Source organism: Pan paniscus, chromosome 21 (assembly GCF_029289425.2).
Source record: "Pan paniscus chromosome 21, NHGRI_mPanPan1-v2.0_pri, whole genome shotgun sequence".
Lineage (NCBI taxonomy): Eukaryota > Metazoa > Chordata > Mammalia > Primates > Hominidae > Pan > Pan paniscus.
In genome coordinates, this window is record NC_073270.2 from 56,428,086 (window position 1) to 56,451,201 (window position 23,116).

Here is a 23,116-nt window from a genome sequence, read left to right on the forward strand (position 1 = left end):
GTGGAGGCTCCTTGCAAGTGCTTTGCATGTTATTAACTCATTTAATCCTTACATCACCCCAGGAGGAGGAACCATTATTATCTCTTTAAAATGACTCCTGTAATCCCAGCACTTTGGGAGGCCCAGGTGGGAGGATCACTTGAGTTTAGGAGTTCAAGACCAGCCTGGGCAACAAAGTGAGACTTCATTCTACAAAAAATTCAAAAAATTAGCCAAGCCTGGTGGTCCACACCTGTAGTACTAGCTATTCAGGAAGCCAAGGTGGGAAGATTGCTTGAGCCCAGGAATTCGAGGCTGCAGTGAGCCAGGATTGCACCACTACACTCCAGCCTGGGTGACAAAGCAAGATCCTGTCTCAAAAAAAAAAAAAAAAAAAAAATATATATATATATATATACACACACACACAGAGAGATATATACACATATAATATTTTAAAATATATATACCTCAAAAAATATTATATATATAATATTTAAAAATATATAAAATGAGGGTGCCACTTGGTTGAGTTTATGGTTAAAAAAAAGAATAAAATTAAAAAACAAAAAACAAAAAAAAAACAGAGGCGCCAAGAAGTGAAGTTTCTTGCCCCAGGTTCATGGCCAACAAACAGTGGACTGGGCCGGGCACGGTGGCTCACACCTGTAATCCCAGCACTTTGGGAGGCTGAGGTGGGCAGATCACAAGGTCAGGAGATCGAGACCATTCTGGCAAACATGGTGAAACCCCGTCTCTACTAAAAATACAAAAAAAAAAAAAAATTAGCCGGGCGTGGTGGCGCTCACCTGTAGTCCTAGCTACTCAGGAGGCTGAGGCAGGAGAATCACTTGAACCTGGGAGGCAGAGGTTGCAGTGAGCCGAGATCACGCCACTGCACTCGGGCCTGGGCAATAGAGTGAGACTCTGTCTCAAAAAAAAAAAAAAAAAAAAACCGTCTCTACTAAAAAACTGCAAAAATTAGCCAGGCATGGCGGCATACATCTGTAGTCCCAGCTACCCAGGAGGCTGAAGTGGGAGGATCACCCGAGCTCAGGAGGTCGAGGCTGCAGCGAGCCAAGATCACACCACTGCACTCCAGCCTGGCAACCAGAGTAAGATCCTCTCTCAAAACAAACAGACAAACAAACAGTAGACCTGGAATTTGGTGCAAGCAGCAGGGCCAGATCCATGCTTGGTCCTCTCCTCCCAGCATCTCTGTTTTGTCCTGGGTCCCTCTGCCAGGAGCTCCCTGGAACCCGGGAAGGAAGAGAAGCATGCAGACAAGCGTCAGCACCCCCACCCTCCGCTGGCCTTGGGGAGCTGGTGTCATTAGACGAGGCTCAAATGAAGCCTGCATCTGAAACAGATTCTCATAACTCAGGCGCTGTGGTAGCCAACTTCTCTCTACAGTCAATTACGGCCAGCGGGGCCCACTGATTATTTTTATAGCCTTTCCTGGAGTCATGACAAGGAAAACTAAATGATCCACAGGACCCCTTTCATCACTAACAGCCGGGTTTCACGGTTGGGGGTGGAGGAAGGAAAGAAAAATCACTTTTTTCCCCACTTTGAGTTAATCAACAGAACTCAAGTCTGGGCAGCCAATATGTTGGTGTTGAGAAAAGCTGTTCTCAAGCAGAACTAATTGGCAACAGAAATGGAATTTTCTTCCCCACCTCCCTAAAAAACATAAACATGCTTTATCCCAGAGAATTACCCTTCAGAATAGGTATTGCAGACGTGTCGTGTGCAGCCGCCTGTGCGAGGCTGGTAATCTCACGCCGACCTGGCCAAAGGCTGCCTGTGCTGGTTACAGCTCAACCAGAGCAGCCTCTTACGCAATACAACGGTCATGAAGGTCAGTGGCCCAAACCAGCCCAGCCAGACCAGAGTGGACACTTGCTTTCCTGATGCCCAGCACCTATCTCCTGCTCCTACGAACAGCCTTTGGCTTTTGTTGGGTCGGGGGGTGGGAGGGCACCCTGATTTGCAGGTACAAGTGTGAGTGGTATTGATACCCCCTCAACTCCAGAGATGAGCTCTGACAGGCGTAAGCCAAAGAACATATTCCAGGGAAATTTCAAGAAGGGGCATATGACCTAACAAGAAACAATAGCTGGCACAGTGGCTCACACCTTAATCCCAGGACTTTGGGGTTCTAAGGCGGGTGAATCTATTTCAGCTCAGGAGTTTGAGACCAGCCTGATCAACAAAGTGAGACCCCAGTCTCTGCAAAAAATAAAAACTGGCTGGGCGTGGCGGTGCATGCCTGTAGTCCCAGCTACTTGGGAGGCTGAGATGGGAGGATCTGCTTGAGCCCAGGAGGTGGAGGCTGCAGTGAGCCAAGATTGCACCACTGCATTCCAGCCTGGGCGACAAAGCCAAACCCTGTCTCAAAAAAAAAAGAAAAAAGAAAAAAGAAAAGAAACAATAAGGCACGAGAAAAAAAAAAAACATATAATCAGGCTTCTGGAAAAGATAGCTCTTTTTATTTTAGAGAAATTGAGGTTCAAAGACGTGATGTAACTGCTCAGAGGTATACAGTGAGGTGGTAGGGGATCCAGAGTTTGAACCCAAGTCTGTAGGACTGAGGAGTTTGCAACCCTTCACTGCAGGCGCTACTGAAAGGCAGCATAAACCTTGGAGGAAGCCAGAACAGCTGGATTCAAACCCAGTTCTGCCATTTACTCCCTGTGTAATTTCAGGCAAGTCACTTAACCTCTCTGTTCCTCAGTTTCCATATCTGTAAAGTGGGGCTTCTAAGGGCACCTCCATTTTCAGGATCTGAGAGGTAAATAATTAACAGCAATATCTGTAAAGTGCATGCAACAGTGCCTGTCATGGACCAAGGATTCGCCCTTTCCCCACCACACCGTTCCCCACACGCAGTGAGAACCAGACCAAATAAAAGGAGGTGGAGGGGAGGAAGGAAAAGTTGATGTTATCAGATCTGTAATCCCTACCCCATGTGTTCCTTTCTGTAGCACAGCTGCCAGGCTTGCCTCTCCTGCAGGAGAAGCTGTGCCACAAAGATGTGGGACGTCACAGACACGCAGCCCATTCAAGGCTTTTGGACATTCCAGCCCCGTCCTTGATATCAGTCAAGATCTAGGGCAAATTCCACCCATTCAGGTGGCAAAAAGTAAGATGTTTGACAAATGCCATGTGTAGAGGGTGGCTTGTGAATTGGTACAACCATTAGAAGATAATTCAGCATATGATTTCATATTCCAGCAATTCTACTTCCAGGTACAAACTTGAGACACACTCCTGTATGTGTGCAATAGGACAGTACAAGAACCCTCAAAGCAGAACCGTGTATGTAGCAAACAAAACTGACAAATGGAAACAACCCACATGGTCATAGACAGGAAAAATAAATGCTGGTATGCCATGGAATAGTACACAGCAGAGAAAAGTGAATGAACAACAAGTGATATGCAATTATATCAACGAATTTTAGCAATAAAATGATTTATAAAAATGTAAGTGCAGGGGCTGGGCACCATGGCTCACACCCGTAATCCCAGCCCTTTGGGATGCTAAGGCAGGCTGATTGCTTGAGGCCAGGAGTTTGAGGCCAGCCTGGGCAATATGCAACATGGCAAAGCCCCATCTCTACAAAAACGTAGCCAAGTGTGGTGGTGCATGCCTGTAGTCCCAGCTACCAGGGAGGCTGAGGTGGGAGGATCACCTGAGCCCAAGAAGTCAAGGCTACAGTGAGCTGAGATTGCACCACTGCACTCCAGCCTGGGTGACAGAGTGAGACCCTGTCTCAAAATATATGTGTGTGTGTGTGTGTGTGTGTGTGTGTCTGCATGTATGTGCCAGAAGACAAGATATATCTTTACGTAAAGTTCAAACAGCAGTAAAAGTAAATGATATATTATTTTGGCATACATGTAAGTGATAAAACTTTTTTTTTTTTTTTGAGACGGAGTTTCGCACTCATCGCCCAGGCTGGAGTGCAGTGGAGCAATCTTGGCTCACTGCAACCTCTGCCTGCCATGTTCAAGTAATTCTCCTGCCTTAGCCTCCCTAGTAGCTGGGTTTACAGGCATGCACCACCACGCCTGGCTAATTTTGTATTTTTAGTAGAGACGGGGTTTCTCCATGTTGGTCAGGCTGGTCTCGAACTTCTGACCTCAGGTGATCTGCCCGCCTTGGCCTCCCAAAGTACTGGGATTACAGGCATGAGCCACCGTGCCTGGTGATAAAACTATTTTTTTAAGCAAGGGAAATTGAGAAGATGAAAATGTTCTGGAAATGGATGGCGCTGATAATTGCCCAACATTGTGAATGTGCGTAATGCCGCTGAATTGTGCCCTTAAAATGGCTAAAGTGATAAATTCTATGTTTTTTACCACAATTTTTAGAAAGGCAAGGGAAAGCTAAACACAGAATTCAAGATAGCAGCTACTACCACAGTGAGAGAGGGAGGGAGGCAAGATGGGAAAAGAGTTCGGAAGTTGATATAAAATGGTTGTCCGAGTTCCAGCACGCAGGTGGGGCCATGGGTTCACAGGCGTTTATCATTTTATAAATAGCTATAAAGAGATTGTTAGATGGAAGGGTAGGTGGAGCTGTTCAGGTGCCCTTTCAGTATGTCATTATGGAATTATGAATCATTCAATCCTACTTACTTTTTCTTTTTTTTTTTTCTTTGAGACGGAGTCTCACTCCATTGGCCAGGTTGGAGTGCAGTGGTGAGATCTCAGCTTGCTGCAACCTCCAGCTCCTGGGTTCAAGTGATTCTTGTGCCTCAGCCTCCCGAGTAGCTGGGATTACAGGTTTGTGTCACCACACTTGACTTATTTTTGTATTTTTAGTAGAGACGGGCTGTCTCTACTCCTGTTGGTCAGACTGGTATCAAACTCCTGATCTCAGGTGATCCACCCGCCTCAGCCTCCCAAAGTACTGGGATTACAGGTGTGAGCCACCACACCTGGTTAATTCTACTTACTTGAGGTCCATTTTAAAAATTCTAGAGGAGGCCGGGTGCAGTGTCTCACACCTCTAATCTCAGAAACTTTGGGAGGCCAAGGCAGGTGGATCACCTGAAGTCAGTAGTTCAAGACCAACGTGGCCAACATAGCAAAACCCTGTCTCTACTAAAAATACAAAAATTAGTTAAGTGTGGTAGTGCGCACCTATAATCCCAGCTACTCGGGAGGCTGAGGCAGGAGAATCACCTGAACCCGGGAGGCAGAGGTTGCAGTGAGCCGAGATTGCACCATTGTACTCCATCCTGGGCGACAGTGTGAGGCTCCATCTCAAAAAAAAATAAATAAATCCCTACCTTCAGGAAACTCACATTCCAGCAGGGGACACTTAAGAAAATAAGAATATATATGTGTGTTAGATGATGAGACGTGTGTGGTAAGGAGAAAAATAAACCAGAAAAGGGATGAAGAAGACCAGGGAGTGAAGGAAGCTGTAATTTTAAATGGAGAGTCAGGATGGCCTCACTGCAAAGGTGATGTTTGTGTAAAGACCTGGGTGATATGAACAAGTGGGCCACGTGGATATCTGAAGAATGAGCACCCAGGCATAGAGAAAAGCGATTGCAAAGGTCCTGGGGCAGGACTGTGCCCGACCTCAAGAACAGCAAGGGTGGGGAGTGGGAAGGAGGAGAGATAAGGTTAGAGAGGCCTGGGCCCTGCAGGCCTTGTGGGCCGTGGTGAGGACTTTGCCTGTGCTCTGGGCAAGGTGGGACCAGGGCTGGAGATAGGAGGTGTCCTGAACAGAGAAGGAACTGGATCTAATTTCATTTTAACAGGACCCTGCTGGTTGCACACGGAGAGTAGACCAGGAGGGAGGCAAGAGGAGAAGCAGAGACACCGGTGGGGAGGCAACTGCAATAGCCCGGAGAGAGACACCATGGCCGCTGGGACCAGGGTGGAGGGAGCGGAGGTGACAGAGCTGTCAGCTTCTGGGTGCAGGTTGACAGGGGAGCCAACGGAATTTCTTTTTTGTTCCTCTTTGTTTGTTTTTGAGACAGCATCTCATTCTGTCACTCAGGCTGGATTGCAGTGGCACAAACATGGCTCATTGCAGCTTCAACTTCCTGGGCTCAAGTGAGCCTCCTACCTCAGTTTCCCGAGTACCTGGGACCACAGGTGCATGCAACCACACCCAGCTAATTTTTAAAAATATGTTTGTAGAGACAAAGGTCTTGCTATGTTGACCAGGCTGGTCTTGAACCCTGGTCTCAAGCGATCCTCCTGCCTTGGCCTCCCAAAGTGCTGAGATTGTAGGTGTGAGCCACCACGTCCAGTGTAGAATTTCTTTTTTGCTGGAAAGTGGGAGAGGCTGGGCTCTATTTGAGTGTTTAAGGGTCAAGAAAGTTTGAGACCTGGTTATAAAGTAGAGACATGGCCATCCAAACTGAGCCCTTCTTGAGAGCTGATGATGGGATAGAATTTTTTTTTTTTTTTTTTTGAGATGGAGTCTTGCTCTATCACCCAGTGCAGTGGCGCGATCTCGGCTCACTGCAACCTCCGCCTCCCAAGTTCAAGCGATTCTCCTGCCTCAGCCTCCCGAGTAGCTGAGATTACAGGAGCCCGCCACTGCGCCTGGCTAATTTTTGTATTTTTAGTAGAGACGGGGTTTCACCATCTTGGCCAGGCTTGTCTTGAACTCCTGACCTCGTGATCCACGTGCCTCGGCCTCCCAAAGTGCTGGGATTACAGGCATGAGCCACTGCGCCTGGCCTGATGGGATAGAATTTTTTAAAAAATAGGCTGGGCACGGTGGCCCACACCTGTAATCCCAGCACTTTGGGAGGCCAAGGTGGGCGGATCACCTGAGGTCAGGAGTTTGAGACCAGCCTGGCCAACATGGCGAAACCCCCGTCTCTACTAAAAATACAAAAATCAGGCATGGTGGCATGTGCCTGTAATCCTAGCTACTCGGGAGGCTGAGGCAGGAGAATTTCTTGAACCTGGGAGGCAGAGGTTGAAGTGAGCAGAGATCACGCCACTGCACTCTAACCTGGGTGACAGAACGAGACTCTGTCTCAAAAAAAAAAAAAAAAAAAAAAAGCCCTCCTCTTCTAGGACTTCTGTGATGTGGGCATTAAAATGAATGTTTTAGGTCTTCATGGGCTCACATGGAAAAATGTCCAGGACACCTGTTGGTTGAAAGAAGGAAGATGCAGAATAAAATGTATAGAATGATCCCATTTTTGAAAATTAAAATTACACGACAAAGAAAAAAATAGGAATGAAGTGAATGAATGGCCTGAAAGCATAGACGCCTGGCTCTTTTTTTTTTTTTTTTAAGAAGGAGTCTCGCTCTGTTGCCCCAGGCTGGAGTGCAGCGGCGCGATCTCGGCTCACTGCAAGCTCCGCCTCCTGGGTTCACGCCATTCTCCTGCCTCAGCCTCCCGAGTGGCTGGGACTACAGGCGCCCGCCACCATGCCCAGCTAATTTTTTGTATTTTTAGTAGAGACGGGGTTTCACTATGTTAGCCAGGATGGTCTCGATCTCCTGACCTCGTGATCCACCCGCCTAGGCCTCCCAGAGTGCTGGGATTACAGGTGTGAGCCACCGCACCCGGCCAAGACACCGGGCTCTTAACAGGGGTGGCCCAGGGTGAGTATAGGAGCTACTGAGGTTTAAACTCAGGTGTGCCCTTCCTACCTCGCAAAACAATAAAACACGCATGCTTGGGGCCGGGCACGGTGGTTCATGCCTGTAATTCCAGCACTTTTGGAGGCCTACGTGGGTAGATCACCTGAGGTCAGGAGTTCGAGACCAGCCTGACCAATGTGGTGAAAACCCATCTCTACTAAAAATACAACAATTAGCCAGGTGTGGTGGCTGGCACCTGTAGTCCCAGCTACTCAGGAGCTCCTGAGACAGGAGAATCACTTGAACCCAGGAGGCGGAGGTTGCAGTGAGCTGAGATCACACCACTGCACTCCAGCCTGGGCGACAGAGCGAGACTCTGTTAAAAAAAAAAGAAAGAAAGAAAGAAAAAAAAGTGCACGTTTTTTAGTTCTCTTTTAAACTGCTGTGGGCATGGTTCTCCTCTTGTATTGCAGTCGCGTTTCTCTTAGCTAATGTCCCACCTGGGCCTTGTCCTTGGCCTGGACTATAAGAGAGCGGAACTTGGGAATGAGAAATATTTTCCTCTCGTGCTTGCTGGCTTAGGCCCTTGGAACTGGAAAGGGCCCACCTGGCTCCTAGAGTTTCTAAAAATAGCAAGCTGTCTGAACTTTTCCTATAGGTTTGGCTTAGCCATTCCTCTGACTTGTTCCAAGATGCCATTTCTGTTAGGGCATCATTCGCTGTGCATGAAAACAAAGAATGGCAGGAGAGAGACTAGAAACGGAAGAGGACTAATCGGGAGCCGCTGCGGACAGAATCCAGAAATGCCCTGCAAATGCAGACACAGTGGATGCAATGGAGAGTACGTCCCAGGGCCTTTGTCGCTGGTGGAGCCGGGGCCCACATGCCGCTAGTGTAGACAGGATCTCTACTCCACCCGATCTCTCTGCATCCACTCTAGTGCTTCGGGCAAGAGAGAGGAGTTTGGCTGCTGGTTTAAGTGAGATGGGGAAATTGAAAGATTTGCATCCAAGGCCCGTGCCTGGGGTCTGAATTCCTTTGGAAGAGGACTGAGGACTGTTCAGGAGACGATTTTTGACAATCCAGACACAACCATAGATGCTGTGGAACCAGTGGTATGCTGGCAAAGGTTTAGCAACCAGCTCTCCAAGGGAAAGTGAGTGTGTGGTGCACAGGTGTGCATGGGCGAGTACATATATTTGCATATCCACACACACGTATACTTCGGTTTATTATAAATTGTATTGATGTAGGCTGGGCGCAGTGGCTCGTGCCTGTAATCCCAACACTTTGGGAGGCTGAGGTGGGTGGATCACTTGAGGTTAGGAGTTCGAGACCAGCCTGGCCAGCATGGTGAAACCCCGTCTCTGCCAAAAATATAAAAAACTAGCCAGGCATGGTAGCGGGCACCTGTAATCCTAGCTCTTTGGGAAGCTGAGACAGGAGAATTGCTTGAACCTGGGAGGCGGAAGTTGCAGTGAGCCATGATTGCGCCACTGTCCTCCAGCCTAGGCGACAGAGTGTGACTCCATCTCAAAAAAAAAAAAAGAATTGTTTTGATGTAAAGGATGTGCAGCACACAATTTACAAATAAAAATAAAACTTACAATACCCTTTCTTTTATAAATGTAATATAATCATTTCACTCACAGGTAGCAGTTTTGTTGATTTTTGCCCCCAGCAAAATCTGTAATCAACCTATGGTTACAATTGATGAAGGAGTGTAACTCTTCAGAAATACCAGTTAATATTTTCCTTTCTAAAAAATTTCTAATTATTTGTTTATGTATTTTTATTTTTTTGAGACAGTGTCTTGCTCTGTGGCCCAGGCTGGAGTGCAATGGTGAGATCACAGCTCATGGCAGCCTCAACCTCTTGGGCTCAACCTCCCACCTCAGCCTCCTGAGTAGCTAGGACTACAGGCACACACCACCACACTCGGCTAGTTTTTTCTCAAATTATTTGTAGAAATGGGGTCTTGTTATGTTGCCCAGGCTGGTCTCAAACTCTTGGGCTCAAATGATCCTCCTGTCTCGGCCTCCCAAAATGCTGGGATTACATGCGTGAGTCACCACACTCGGCCTTGACTACCTTTGTTTTTCATATAATTTATTGAATTGTAAGTTCATATAATTTAATTTTTAACAATGGTGTGTTTAGCAACCCGTTCACCTAATTCCTGAAAATCTGACAATCAGCTTTCACAAGCTGGTACAAGCTGGCTCCAGCACACCTCTGTTTGGGGACGACATGGCAAAGAATATCACCGAACTGAGAAGGAAGCCATTCTCTTCACATCTGCCCAGAACCCAGGGTATCTCAAGCACTAAACAGTGGGAAGCTTTGGGAGTTTACAGAGACGGCACCGTGGACACTGCTGTGCTGGGCAGGGAAGCGTCTCCAAATGGCCTCAGAGGAAAGAGGAAGCAGGAAGGATGAATAAAACTAGAGACTGATTCACAAAGGCACTCAAAATACCCCTTTGGAGCTCCCCAGGATGAACTGGGGGACCCTGGGGGGAGCACTGAGGTTCTGATGGGGAAAACCTCAGCAACCAGTGGGCATCTGGGCCAAATCACTTGGCGCAAACGCTGAGCCACAAAATCATGATACGCTTTCAACAACCCATTAGGCACCTCAGAAGCTGCAGGGCCATAGGGTTGTTACAACCGACACCCATGCAGGTGGTACCACAGGCCATCAGTCCTTTTCCCCAAGTCCACCTTCATTCCCGCCTCCTCCAGTGCCATCCTGGACTTCTCTAGGGAAGTGGTGGGGAGATTTACTCCTCTCCAAACTTCTTTTTTTGTTTTGTTTTGTTTGAGACGAAGTCTCGTTCTGTTGCCCAGGCTGGAGTGCAGTGGCACGATCTCAGCTCACCGCACCTCTCCCTCCCCAGTTCAAGTGATTCTCCTGCCTCAGCCTCCCGAGTAGCTGGGACTATAGGCACGCACCACCACGGCCAGCTAATTTTTGTATTTTTAGTAGAGATGAGGTTTCACCATGTTGGCCAGGCTAGTCTCAAACACCTGACTTCAGGTGATCCGCCTGCCTTGGCCTCTCAAAGTGCTGAGATTACAGGCGTGAGCCACCGCGCCCAGCCTCACTCCAAACTTCATCTTACTCTCAGACATCTTACTCTCAGACGCTTAAGTTCTCAGTTCGGAACTTAAGCGCTCTTCAACCAGACTCATGGAATCTCAGGGTTGCAGAGAGATTTTAGAGGTTTCCTAAAATAGTCCCTTTGTTTTAAAGATGAGGAAGCCGAGAGAAGGGAAGTGACTTGCTCAAGGTCACAAAGAAAATCCAGGGTGGAACTGGGTAGGGTGACCAATTGTCCCAGTTTACCTGGGACTAGGGGGGCTTCTGGACAAGTTGCTCCCAGAGCTGAGACCACAACTCAGGGCTGACTTGTCCCCAAGGTGGGTGGTGGGGGATTCACAGCCAGTCCCTGAAAGGAAAGGAGGCCTGGATCAGTACAGAGCTGCTTTGGGATGGAATTTTCCAAGGGAAGAAAAAAGAAAAGGCCACATCTAGGTGCTGGGACCTTTCACTCTGGCCTGATGCCTGTAACCCCAGGGATTCCCCACCTGCTGTGTGTTTCCTGGCCCTTGAGTGTAAACTGCACCCTCCCTTTCCGTGCCAGGGAGACACGAGCTGACTTTATCTGTCTCTTATCTCTTGGCTGCTGCCAGCCACAGCTGCAGGGATATATATGCAAATAGCTTACGATAATATTAATATGTGATACCCCCAGGGGAGGCATGTGGAAAGCGCTGTATGCGTTTCACAATTCTGTTTCATCCAAAAACACTGCATGGGCCCAGAGTGATTTGAAACAGATTTTCTGCAAAGGCAAAATAAAATTGGAACAAAACCTAGTTGAGGCATATGCCAGTTTCCCTGCCCCCAGCTCTCTCCACCTCTGACATATTAACCCTCTTCTCTCATGCCCCCAGGAGCCTCCTACAACAAGGCAGCAAATCTAGGAAATTGCACTGGGCACTCTTCATTCAAACCTGGAGCCCCTGCCCCATCCCAGGGCAGCCAGCCTCCACCCTGGGCTGACACATCCTTTAGAGAGTAAAAGGCTGTTTGCCAGTGTCAGCCTGTCACTCCTTCTGTCCCACCTCTGCCTCCTTCCTGCAGGTAATGCTCCATCCATACCTCCTTCTCCTTCACTCCTGCTGCTTGGGATAATTGCAGAACCATGGAGCACAGAATACAGAATACTGGGGGTGTACAGGAGAGTTTAGCCAAAGCAAGTCGGAAAAACCTAGGTCTTTTTTTGTTTCTGCCACTGACCGGCTGTGTGACCTCAGCAAGTCACTTCACTTCTCCCAGCTGCTGTTTCCTCAGGGTACAATGAGGACACCAATAATACTTACCCTGCAGGGGGCTTACCCGAGCCGACGCTTCAAAAATGCCTACACAGTGCCTGGCGTATAGCAGATGCACAAGGAATAGCTGTCATCATGAGAATCTCTTAAAGATCACCTAGTTCAACCACTGTTTTAGAAACGGACAAATGGAGGCCTGCAGAGGGCAAATAACTTGCCTAAGGCCACACAGCACGATACTGCCATCCCATCTCAGCCTCAACCCAGGTTCCCTCCTCCGGCCTTGGGAGCTCCAGGTGGCCTGTGAGGAACGGCTGCCTCCTCCTGTCACCCCCAGCTCCAGAAGTCTGTCCACACAAGGCGGCGTCACGGCACACATGGGGAGCAGTCACTTCACACTCACCATCGAGCAGGTCTGGACACTCGAGTGCAGTCCCGCCGCCCTCCTTGCAGCTGCCTCACTTTCTCTATTGCCGCCAGCAAGCGTCTGCTCCCATCTGGCCCGGGACTCCTGGACTCGAGCTAGGGCTCTGCAAATTCCATCCACACTGGCCACCAGCCGCTGGTCCCGCTCTCTGGGAAGATCGCCTTGAGGACCTGCTGCGCCCCGAGTCTTCCTTCTGGTGCAGGGAGGCCGGTGCCCTGCCGGGCTCTGATAATGCAGCCGGGACTTTTATCTGGCCTGTGTCAGGGTGCAGGCGGCCATGGAGCTGGGGTTCCAGGAAGCCCTCCTGGGGCCCCCCAGCCGGCCCCGCTCCCCCCGGATGCCGCCTGCTGCTCTGGACGCGGCCGATTGCTTGTCAGTGTCACTCCCAGCTCTGCCGGGGGGAATTCCATGCTGGCCCCCAGCAGGCGGGGCCCCCACCCCTTCACGTCCCACCCCCCACTCCCATTTTGGCAAGGGGACTGGGAAAAGGCAGCTAATTTCAAGTCCGCACAGCGTTTGTGGTCGTGTCCTGAATCCTCCACGATTAATCACAGAGCATCTGATTTCTGCTTTGCCTCAGAGAGGGGCGGAGGGGACGCCTGGAAGTTTCTGTTTACTCCATTCTGCACCAGGCTGCGTGCTAATCACAAACAGACTGGGACGCAGCCTACCCCTCCTAAACTGCTCTTGGCCACCCCCTCCCTCCTCCAGCCCTCTCCTTCCTCTTCTTACCTTGTCACTTTCCTCCAGCCCCTTCCTCACTCTTTCTCCTTTCCCTCCTTTCTTTCCCCTTTCCCATCTGTCCCCCTCTTCAGTCCAGATCTGATCCATTGCACACCCCTTCCTTCCGTCCTGGGTTTCCCCCAAGCCCCTTTCCCCCTTTGCGCCTCCCACTTCTCCTAGATTGAGAGTCAGCTTGGTTCTTTCCTTTACATCCATTAGTGAGGGTCAGGCTCTTTTGTTATTTTTTTTTTCTTTTTGATAACTTAATTATTTCAGGGTTCGGGGTGGGCGCTCGCCCCATGCCCAGTCACACTGGTGTGTGTGCAACTCCTACAAAGTTAACAGTTTCTCCAGGTCAAGGGGTGGGATCCAGGCTTGGTGATGTGCACAATTTCTTTTGTCCACTTGACACATCTCTGCGTCCTGATTCTGCTCAGGGACGGACCCAAGAACAAAGCAGCCATTTACCACCTCCGGAGGGGAGGCCAGCCCTGTGGCACATCCAGGGCCTTGGAACACCTAGAGACGGATTTCTCTCCCTCGCCTTGGCTCCTTTCCACTCTGCAGCTAGTGTGGAAAAGAAACCAGAAATAAACAGCACCAAAGAACAGGAACGGACACCCCTCCCCATTAAAGCACACACACAGACTCTGAAGGGTAATTTGGCAAAGACCTCTGAAAACCAGAGATGAGGGTCTCCTACTAGCCAGTACATGGCTTATGCCTGTGCACAAGGAGACAGGCACAGAGATGCTTGCTGAGAGCTGCTTATCATAGGAAATGATGGGAAATAACTGAAATGCTCATCCAATAATGACTGCTTGAACAAGATGTGAAAGATATGGTACATTAGGCAGCAGTTTTTTGTTTTTTGTTTCCTGACAATGGGTCTTGTCTGTCATCCAGGCTGAAGTACAGTGGTGTGATCTCAGCTCACTGCAACCTCCATCTGCTGGGCTCAAGCAATCCTCCTGCCTCAGCCTCCCAAGCAGCTGGGACCAGAGACGTGACCAACCATGCCTGGCTAATTTTTTTAAAACATTTTTTGTAGAGTCAGGGTCTTGCCATGTTTCCCAGGTTGGGATGAGGCAGCAAGGTATTTTTTTTTCTTATTTTTTTATTTTTAAAAATAAAGATGGTGTCTCACTATGTTGACCAGGCTGGACTCAAACTCCTGGTCTCATGTGATCCTCTCATCTTGGCCTCCTAAAGTGCTAGGATTACAGGCATGAGCCACTGTGTCAGCTTAGCCAGCAGTTTTAAAAGAGCTATGTCTGTATTGAAGAGCAGAGGTGGATCTCCAAGACATATTACTGAGTGAAAAGGGGGTCAGCATGATACATTTGGTAGAATGCTGATTGTGTAACATTCCCCCTTTACACACATAAAATGAAACACTGTGGAAACACTTAGACAGCAAGACAGGCTGGAAGGATGTAAACCAAACTGAGTTGCTACCTCTGGGAAAAGAGTTTGGGAGTGACGCTTTTACCTGTAATCCTTTCATTTCTAAAAGTGAGAATAGATTGGTCTGTTACTTTTGTCCCAGCCATCTTCCTTCTTTTTAAAAAATGTGTTTTATTTTTTATTTAAACGGAGTCTCGCTCTGTTTCCCAGGCTGGAGTGCAGTGGCACGATCTTGGCTCACTGCAACCTCCACCTCCCAGGTTCAAGCAATTCTCCTGCCTCAGCTTCCCAAGTAGCTGGGATTACAGGTGCCTGCCACCATGCCTGGCTAATTTTTGTATTTTTAGTAGAGACTGCTTTTCACCATGTTGGCCAGGCTGGTCTCTAACCCCTGACCTAAAGTGATCCGCCTGTCTTGGCCTCCCAAAGTGCTGGGATTACAGGCATAAGCCACCACACCCGACCCATCTATCTTCTTTGGGGACATTGTGCCCCTATGTGGAGAAAATTTCATCCCAACCATTTGCTTCCTTGGACTAAAATAATTCTACCATAGGTCAGGTCAGAAATAAACAGCATTCTGCAGGAAGAAGTGACTCATGCTCCTGTAATCTCAGCACTTCGGGAGCCTGAGGTGAGAGGGCTGCTTGAGGGCAGGAGTTTGAAACCAGCCTGGGCAACATAGTGAGACCCTGTCTCTATTTTTTAAATTAATAAAATAAAATAATAATAATTAAAAGAAAGAAAGAAACAGGTTGAGCACGGTGGCTCACACCTGTAATCCTAGCACTTTCGGAGGCCAGGGCGGACGGATCGCTTAACCTCAAGAGTTCAAGACCAGCCTGGGCAACATGGTGAAACCCCATCTTTAATAAAAGTACAAAAAAAAGACCGGGCGCAGTGGCTCACGCCTGTAATCCCAGCACTTTGGGAGGCCGAGGAGGGCAGATCACCTGAGATCAGGAGTTCGAGATCAGCCTGGCCAACATGGAGAAACCCTGTCTCTACTAAAAATACAAAATTAGCCGGGAGTGATGGCACATGCCTGTAATCCCAGCTACTCAGGAGGCTGAGGCAGGAGAATCTCTTGAACCCAGGAGGTGGGGGTTGCAGTAGGCTGAGATTGCACCATTGCACTCCAGCCTGGGCAACAGGAGCAAAACTCCATCTCAAAAAAAAAAAAAAAAAGTACAAAACAATAATTAGCTGAGCGTGGTGGCTCTCACCTGTAGCTCCAGCTACTTGAGCGGGCTGAGGTGGGAGGATTGTTTGAGCTCAGGAGGCAGAGTACAGTGGTGCAATCTCAGCTCATTGCAACCTCTGCCTCCTGGGTTCAAGCGACTCTCCCCGCTCAGCCTCCTGAGCAGCTGGGATTACAGGCACCGTGAGATCGCACCACCATACTCCAACCTAGGTGACAGAGTGAGACCCCGTCCCAAAAAAAAAAACAAAGAACACCCCCAGCCCCTACCAAAAAGAAAGAAAGAAAGAGAAAAGAAAGAAAGAAAGAAAGAAAAAGAAAGAGAGAAAAAAAAGAAAAGAAAAGAAAAAAATGAAAGCAAGGAAATAAGGAAGAAAGAGCAATCCTTAGGTGTGAACCCAGAAATTCTGCAAACATTCTAGTTTGAATCACCTCCGGTTAGATGTCCAGACCCATGAGCCAACAGTGACTTATTCCAGAGTGAAATTCCTTCAGGGTAGGAGAGCCATCGAGTTAGTTTGTAGTGGGCTGAAGTCTCCTGGAAATGAGGTCGGCAGATATATATTGGAAAGCAAAGATTTGGTTTCAGGAAGCAATATCACCTACTCTAACTAATAAAACACAAAAACCACTTTGAAGCATTTTCAAGGAATGAATATGAACAAGTTCAGACATTATGCAAAGGGCAGTTGAGAAAGCCATTTCATTTCAGCCACTTCCCACCCCCTCACTGACTAAATGTATGGCCACATGCATCTCACCGACAGGACGGGCAAATAAATGGCCCTTGTGTTCATGACAAGGAGCTGTGGATAGAATTCTACAGTGTGCTCTTTTCTGTCCATCACTTGTTAAACGCCTGCCAGCTTTGGGAAAACAGCTGGGGGAGTTACTAGAGAAGACAAATGATATTCCCCACAGCCCCCCATCCCCCACAACCACCACCAATCAGGGCACCCAGCCCTGACCCCATCTTCCAGGGCAAAAGGAAGCTCCAGGTTTGGAGCCTGGCAGCCTCAGGTCCGGGTTTCCAGCCTTCTTTGGATGTGGCACAGCCAGACCTTTCAGTGTTTCTCAAAGTGGGCCTCCCGAAGGGGTGCCACCCAAGCTGACTTCAGATGACACACAGACTGGGCACTAAAGACTGAATCTCATAGTGAGAAAGCCATTTCGCTCCTATGACCATGCTGGTTCAATGCCATTTGGCCGGGAGAAAGTCTCAGCTTGAGCTAGCCTGTCTTTAACACCTAACATTGGCCAATCTCCCTTTTTAACAAAGAGAAAGCAGGCCCCACGCTTAGGTCATTCCACTGCTAACAGCATCTAGCTAGAACTGTGTTTGGCAATTGATCATGGTTTTCCATGAACATTCTATTTTTTGGGGTTTTTTTTTTTTTTTTCAGTTTAAAAGTGAATCCACCAGATAAGGGAAAAGCTAACAAAATCCTAATAAAGTATAAAGTTAAATTAACAATAATGTATCTATAATGGTTCATTGGTCTTGACAAATGTACCATAGTAAAGCACGATGAACAGTTAAGAAAAACAATAAGAAATCCGTAGAGGGTGGATAGGGCCCTCTGTACTATCTTTGCAACTTTTTTGTAAATCTAAAACTATTCTGAAATAGAAAGCTTATTTAAGCCTGGTTGCAGTGGCCCACCCCTGTAATCCCAGCACTTTGGGAGACTGAGGCAGGTGGATCACCTAAGGTCAGGAGTTCAAGACCAACCTGGCCAACATGGTGAAACCCCTGTCTCTACTTAAAATACAAAACTTAGTCGGGTGTGGTGGCGCAGGCCCAGCTACTTGGGAGGTTGAGGCAGAATTGCTTGAGCCTGGGAGGCAGAGGTTGCAGTGAGCCAATATCGTGCCACTGCACTCCAGCCTGGGTGACACAGCAAGACTCCCTCTCAAAAAAAAAAAATAAAAGAAAGAAAGAAAGCTTATTTAAGTACCTTTAGTGCCCCCCACCATAAATCTATGTTTTTTTTTTTTAAGTGTATATATGGATAGAAATAAAGAGAAAGCAAATTGTAAGCTAGGCGAGGTGGCTCACACTTGTAATACCAGCACTTTGGGAGACCAAGGGAGGATCTCTTGAGTCCCTGGAGTTTGAGACCAGCCTGGGCAAAATGGAAAAACCCTGCCTCTATTAAAAAAAAAAAATACAAAAACTTAGGCGTAGTTCCAGCTACTTAGGAGGCTGAGGTGGGAGGATCGGTTGAGCCTGGGAGGTTGAGGCTGCAGTGAGCCATGATTGTGCCACTGCACTCCAGCTTGGGCAGTGTCTGTGCAGGGTCTGCTGGGCAACGGAGCAAGACCCTGTCTCAAAAAAAAAAAAAAAAAGAAGAAGAAGAAAGAAAAGAAAAAGAAAATTGTGGCAAAAATGTTAACAATTGGTGAATCTAGCTAAGGGGCTATATGGATGTTTTTCACACTATTCTTTCAATTTTCCTGTAGGTTTGAAGTTTGTCAAAATGAAAAATTGTAGGGGGAGGACGTTAATCAATTTAAATACAAATATTAAGTACATAAGAGCCCAGGCTGCAAATGAATATGGCCAAAGTTGTGAAGGTGGGACCTGAGTTGGTGGCATTTGGTGGACCCTAGGCTACAAGATAGCCTGGCAAATAGCAGGGACAACTGAAATGATTTTTTTTTTTTTTAAAGAGACAGGGTCCTTGAACTCCTGGCTCAAGTAATTCTCTCATCTCAGCCTCCTGAATAGCTGGGACTACAGGCTGAAACCACCGTGCCTGGCTAATTTTAAATATATATATATACAGAGAGAGAGAAAGAGAAAGAGAAAGAGAGAGAGAGAGAGACGGAGTCTCGCTGTTGTCGGCCCGGGCTGGGGTGCAATGGTGAGATCTTGGCTCACTGCAACCTCCACCTCCCAGGTTCCAGCAATTCTCCTGCCTCAGTCTCCCAAGTAGCTGAGATTACAGGCGTCTGCCACCACGCCCAGCCAATTTTTGTATTTTTAGTAGAGATGGGGTTTCACCGTGTTGGCCAAGCTGGCTTCGAACTCCTGACCTCAGGTGATCCACCTGCCTCGGCCTCCCAAAGTGCTGGGATTACAGACGTGAGCCACCGCACCCGGCCTTCTTTTTCTTTTTTTGAGACAGAATCTCGCTCTGTCACCCAGGCTGAAGTGCAGTGGTGAGATCTTGGCTCACTGCAATCTCTGCCTCCCAGGTTCAAGTGATTCTCCTGCCTCAGCCTCCTAAGTAGCAGGGATTACAGGCGTCCACCACCACACCCGGCTTTTAGTAGAGACGGGGTTTTGCCATGTTGGCTAGGCTGGTCTTGAACTTCTGACCCCAGGTGATCCACCTGCCTCAGCCTCCCAAAGTGTTGGGATTACAGGCATGAGCCACCCCGTCCGGACTATATATATATTTTAGAGATGAAGTCTCACCGTGTTGCCCAAGTTGGTCTCAAACTCCTGGCCTCAAGTGATCCTTCTGCCTCGGCCTCCCAAAGTGCTGGGATTACAGGTGGTGCCTGGTCTGGGATGATATTAAACGACCTCGCAAGTCCCTGAGCACCCACACCCACTCTCCATTACCCCAGAAGCTTCACCATCCATGAGGGTTCCCCCACGTAGGTGTCCTTGGAGAGTGCAGAGGGCATTTCAAGAGCTCAAAGCATCTGTAAGCCTTGTAGTGAGTCGAGGGACCAACTTTCATCTCCCACCCCTTGACAACCAGAGAGTCCCTCTCCCTCTCCCAAGCCTCCACATGCATACACTCTCCAAATGCTGCAGCATTTCTCACACTGTCAAATGATTTCTGCACCTCTATCCATCCTAGAGCATCCTCACCCTGTTAAGAGGGCAGGAATATTCATCCCAGAGTCTAGAACAAGGAAGAAATACTCAAGGGTGGCCAACACCTGTAATCCCAGCACTTTGGGAAGCCAAGGCAGGAAGATTACTTGAGCCCAGGAGTTTGAGACCAGCCTGGGCAACATAGCAAGACCCCCATCTCAACAAATACTTTTTAAAAATTAGCCGGGCAGCCAAGCACGGTGGCTCACACCTGTAATTCCAGCACTTTGGGAGGCCGAGGCAGGCAGATCATGTGAGTTCGGGAGCTCGAGGCCAGCCTGGTTAACATGGTGAAACCCCGTTTCTACTAAAAATACAAAAACTTAGCTGGGGTGGTGGCGCACACCTGTAATCCCAGTTACTCGGGAGGCTGAGGCAGAATTGCTTGAACCTGGGAGGCAGAGGTTGCAGTGAGCCGAGATCGTGCCACTGCACTCTGGTTTGGACAACAAGAGGGAAATTCCATCTCAAAAAAAAAAAATTAGCCAGGCATGGTGGCGCGTGCCTATGGTCCCAGCTACTCAGGAGGCTGAAGTGAGAGAATCTTGAGCCTGAGGAGTGGAGCCTGCAGTGAGCTGTGATGGAACCATGCACTGTAGCCTGGGTGACAGCAAAACCCCGTCTCAAAAAAAATTTTTTAAAGGAAGAAATACTCCAGTGGGAGACAGACATATAAATAAGGACCCACGGCCAGGCATAGTGTCTCACACCTGTAATCCCAGCACTTTGGGAGGCCAAGGCGGGTGGATCATTTGAGGTCAGGAGTTCAAGACAAGCCTGGCCAACATGGTGAAACCCTGTCTCTACTTAAAAAAAATACAAAAATTAGCCGGGCGATGGTGGTGTGCGCCTGTAATCCCAGCTACTGGGAGGCTGGGGCAGGAGAATCGCTTGAAACCAGGAGGCGAAGGTTGCGGTGAGCCGAGATCACGCCACTGCACTCCAGTCTGGACAACAGAGTGAGACCCTGTCTCAAAAAAAAAGAAAAAAAATAGGGACCCACAAAACCAAGTGCTCAGTGCAGGGGCAGAGCAGTAGAGGCAGGGGGATGGACCTCTGCCTTGAGGACCAAGGGGGTATCCCAGGAAAGTATGTCAACAGGGTCTTGAAGGATGAGAAAACAGAAAGCTTCCCCGATCTTTCTAGATTGATCCTCTGACCTGGCCCTCAGGGGAGGGCCATGCCCGGCAGCTTAAGGGTCCTGCAGAGCCTTTTGGTCTCTGACCCCAAATCCACTGGAACAATCTCAGTCCTTTTAAGGTGCCAGCCTCTCTCCTGTGTCCTGTGGTTCCCCCAGCCTGGATCTCTCCAGGTCCCACCCACCTTGCCTTTCACCTGGTTAATACCTTAACTCAACCCGCTGGAATCCAGCTAAGGAGTCTCAGTCTCCCACAGCCTTCTCCAAGCCCCCACTCTGGGCACAGTGCTCCTCTACCAAGCATCCTGGCTGCCCCATCAGGGCAGAACTGGGTGAGCACATGGACCCTGGAGTTCCATCCTGGCTTCTCCGCTTCTGAGCTGCATGACTTTGGGCAAGTAACTTGGCCTCTCTGGGCCTCCATTTCCTCATCTGTAAAATGGGGATGACAACAGTGCCGCATTGCGCTGCTGTGAGCATTAGGTGAAATAATACTTGGCTTCTCGATGTGTATACAGACCAACAGATTGGGCATCCCCTGGGAGGTTGCTGGTGCAGCATCCCAGGCCCCACCCCAGAACTACAGAACCAGATTCTGCAATTTTTTTTTTTTTTTTGGAGACAGAGTCTCACTCTCTTGCCCAGGCTAGAATGCAGTGGTGCCACCTCAGCTCACTGCAACCCTCTGCCTCCCAGCTTCAAGCAATTCTCCTGTCTCAGCTCTCAAGGAGTAGCTGGGATTACAGGCACATGCCACCATGCCTGGCTAATTTTTTTTGTATTTTTAGTAGAGACAGGGTTTCACCATGTTGGTTAGGCTGGTCTCAAACTCCTGACCTCAGGTGATCTGCCCGCCTCAGCCTCCCAAAGTGCTGGGATTAAAGGCATGAGCCGCTGTGCCCGACGTCTGCATTTTCTCAGGCTCTCTAAGTGATTCACATACATGTTAAATGTGAGAAGCACTGAAACATTATATGTAAAATACTGAGACTGCCTGACACATATTTGGCTCCTATTAAATGTATGTTGTTATCATTATCATCATCATCATCATCCCACAGTATTGCCTGTTTTCTCATCCTCCTCCACCTGAGAGGAAAGACCACAGAGGGAGCATTTAAGCCAGCCCTAGTCAGAGGAGAATCACCAATCCCAGTGGTCTGAACATGAATGCCTGCAAACCTTGCCACCAAGGGCTACAGTACTCTGTGTCACGACTGCCATGGGCACCACGGCATCCTTGTGCCTAGAGTGGAGGGGGAGCTTGATAAACGCTGCGTGATTTTAAGTCATTTGTCTAATTCACATGGAAAAGCCAGACTGGAACCAGGCAACATCACTCTTGGCTGAGCCCTTTTGGACTCATTACTTCCCAATGCTCAAGCATCCTTTGGATGAAGAGCAGAGACAGAGCCTGAGTTTGGGGAGAGGATTAGGGGATGGTGCTTAACAGAAGGAAGAGTCTCCAAACCTATTCTACTTGGTAAAACCCATCATTTGCCTAAGGATAATGGCACAAAAATTCTCCCCCATGATCAACCCCATCTACCTTCTGCCCTGATGAGAATGGTCAGATTGCTGGAGTCTTTCTGGAGATAAATATTCTAATCCATCACTACTAGGCGTCTCCGCTACTCTCATCTTCACCCATCCTGAGCCTCATTTCAGGCCCCTTTGATCCCATGTGACTAATCTATCAGATAGAAGTCGGTTCTGTGGAGCTGGTGAGGCCTTTGGAATGACAAGATCTCCCTCTGGCCTCAACCAGGACCGTAAACCTTGGTTCAGCCGAGGAATGAATCTGCCCTGAAATCTGGGGGCCTTATCAGTTTTGGAGATTAGCAAAGGCCGAGTCCTGACCTGAAAGAAAATCCCAGACACTCGCCACACTCCCTTTGGGACTCTGCAAAGTCAAATTTTTTCAGAAACCAATTCCAGTTAAGTAAATAGTTTCTGCACATGAGTGCCCACAGGGTTCCTCAGAGGACCTGACATTCTCCACTTGGTGACTGTCATTTCCTTACAAACACAACATTGAAAGCGATCTTTGCATTCCCAAAATGATTCCGCCAGCTGAGGAATTCTACAATTCTTCTTGAGTTCAAGGCTGCCACTTTATTTATTGTGTGCTTTTATGACAACAGCCCCTAAATGCATCCTGTATGATTTGATAAGGGCCTCTTGGCCCCACTGCCCCCACCCCATGTGTGTCTTTCTTTGCCACAAATTTCCAGCACACTGTTCAAATATGTACCACCTAAATTGAACCCTCATGCTGGGAGCACTAATGGGACGCCCCTTCAAAGCGACTTTCTGTAACCCAACAGTTTACATGTTGCTGGAAACAATGGACTTAAGCACACAATTTATTTGTGTTGGCTGGTTTCATGCTGGTTGGAATCTGCTTTGGGGGGAAAACAAACTCTGCATCTGTTTAGATTTATAATTTATATTGAAAGCACGAATACCTCATAATAGGGCTAGAATG

At 48.4% G+C, this 23,116-nt stretch overlaps 1 protein-coding gene across 4 annotated transcripts in view; it reads right to left on the minus strand.

Annotated features, from left to right (window-relative positions):
• RIPOR3 (RIPOR family member 3) overlaps positions 1–14,440 on the minus strand; it is a 107,441-nt gene extending 93,001 nt beyond the window's left edge. The window contains exon 1 of one of the 4 annotated variants that reach the window (XM_063601223.1): positions 12,301–14,426. In XM_063601223.1, the coding sequence (XP_063457293.1) occupies positions 12,301–12,303 (3 nt within the window). In that variant the 5' untranslated portion in view covers positions 12,304–14,426. Of the gene's footprint in view, positions 1–11,945 lie in introns of all 4 variants that reach the window. The other 3 variants (XM_063601224.1, XM_008968198.4, XM_063601230.1) reach the window with 3 other exon arrangements.
• Positions 14,441–23,116: the final 8,676 nt, after the last annotated feature.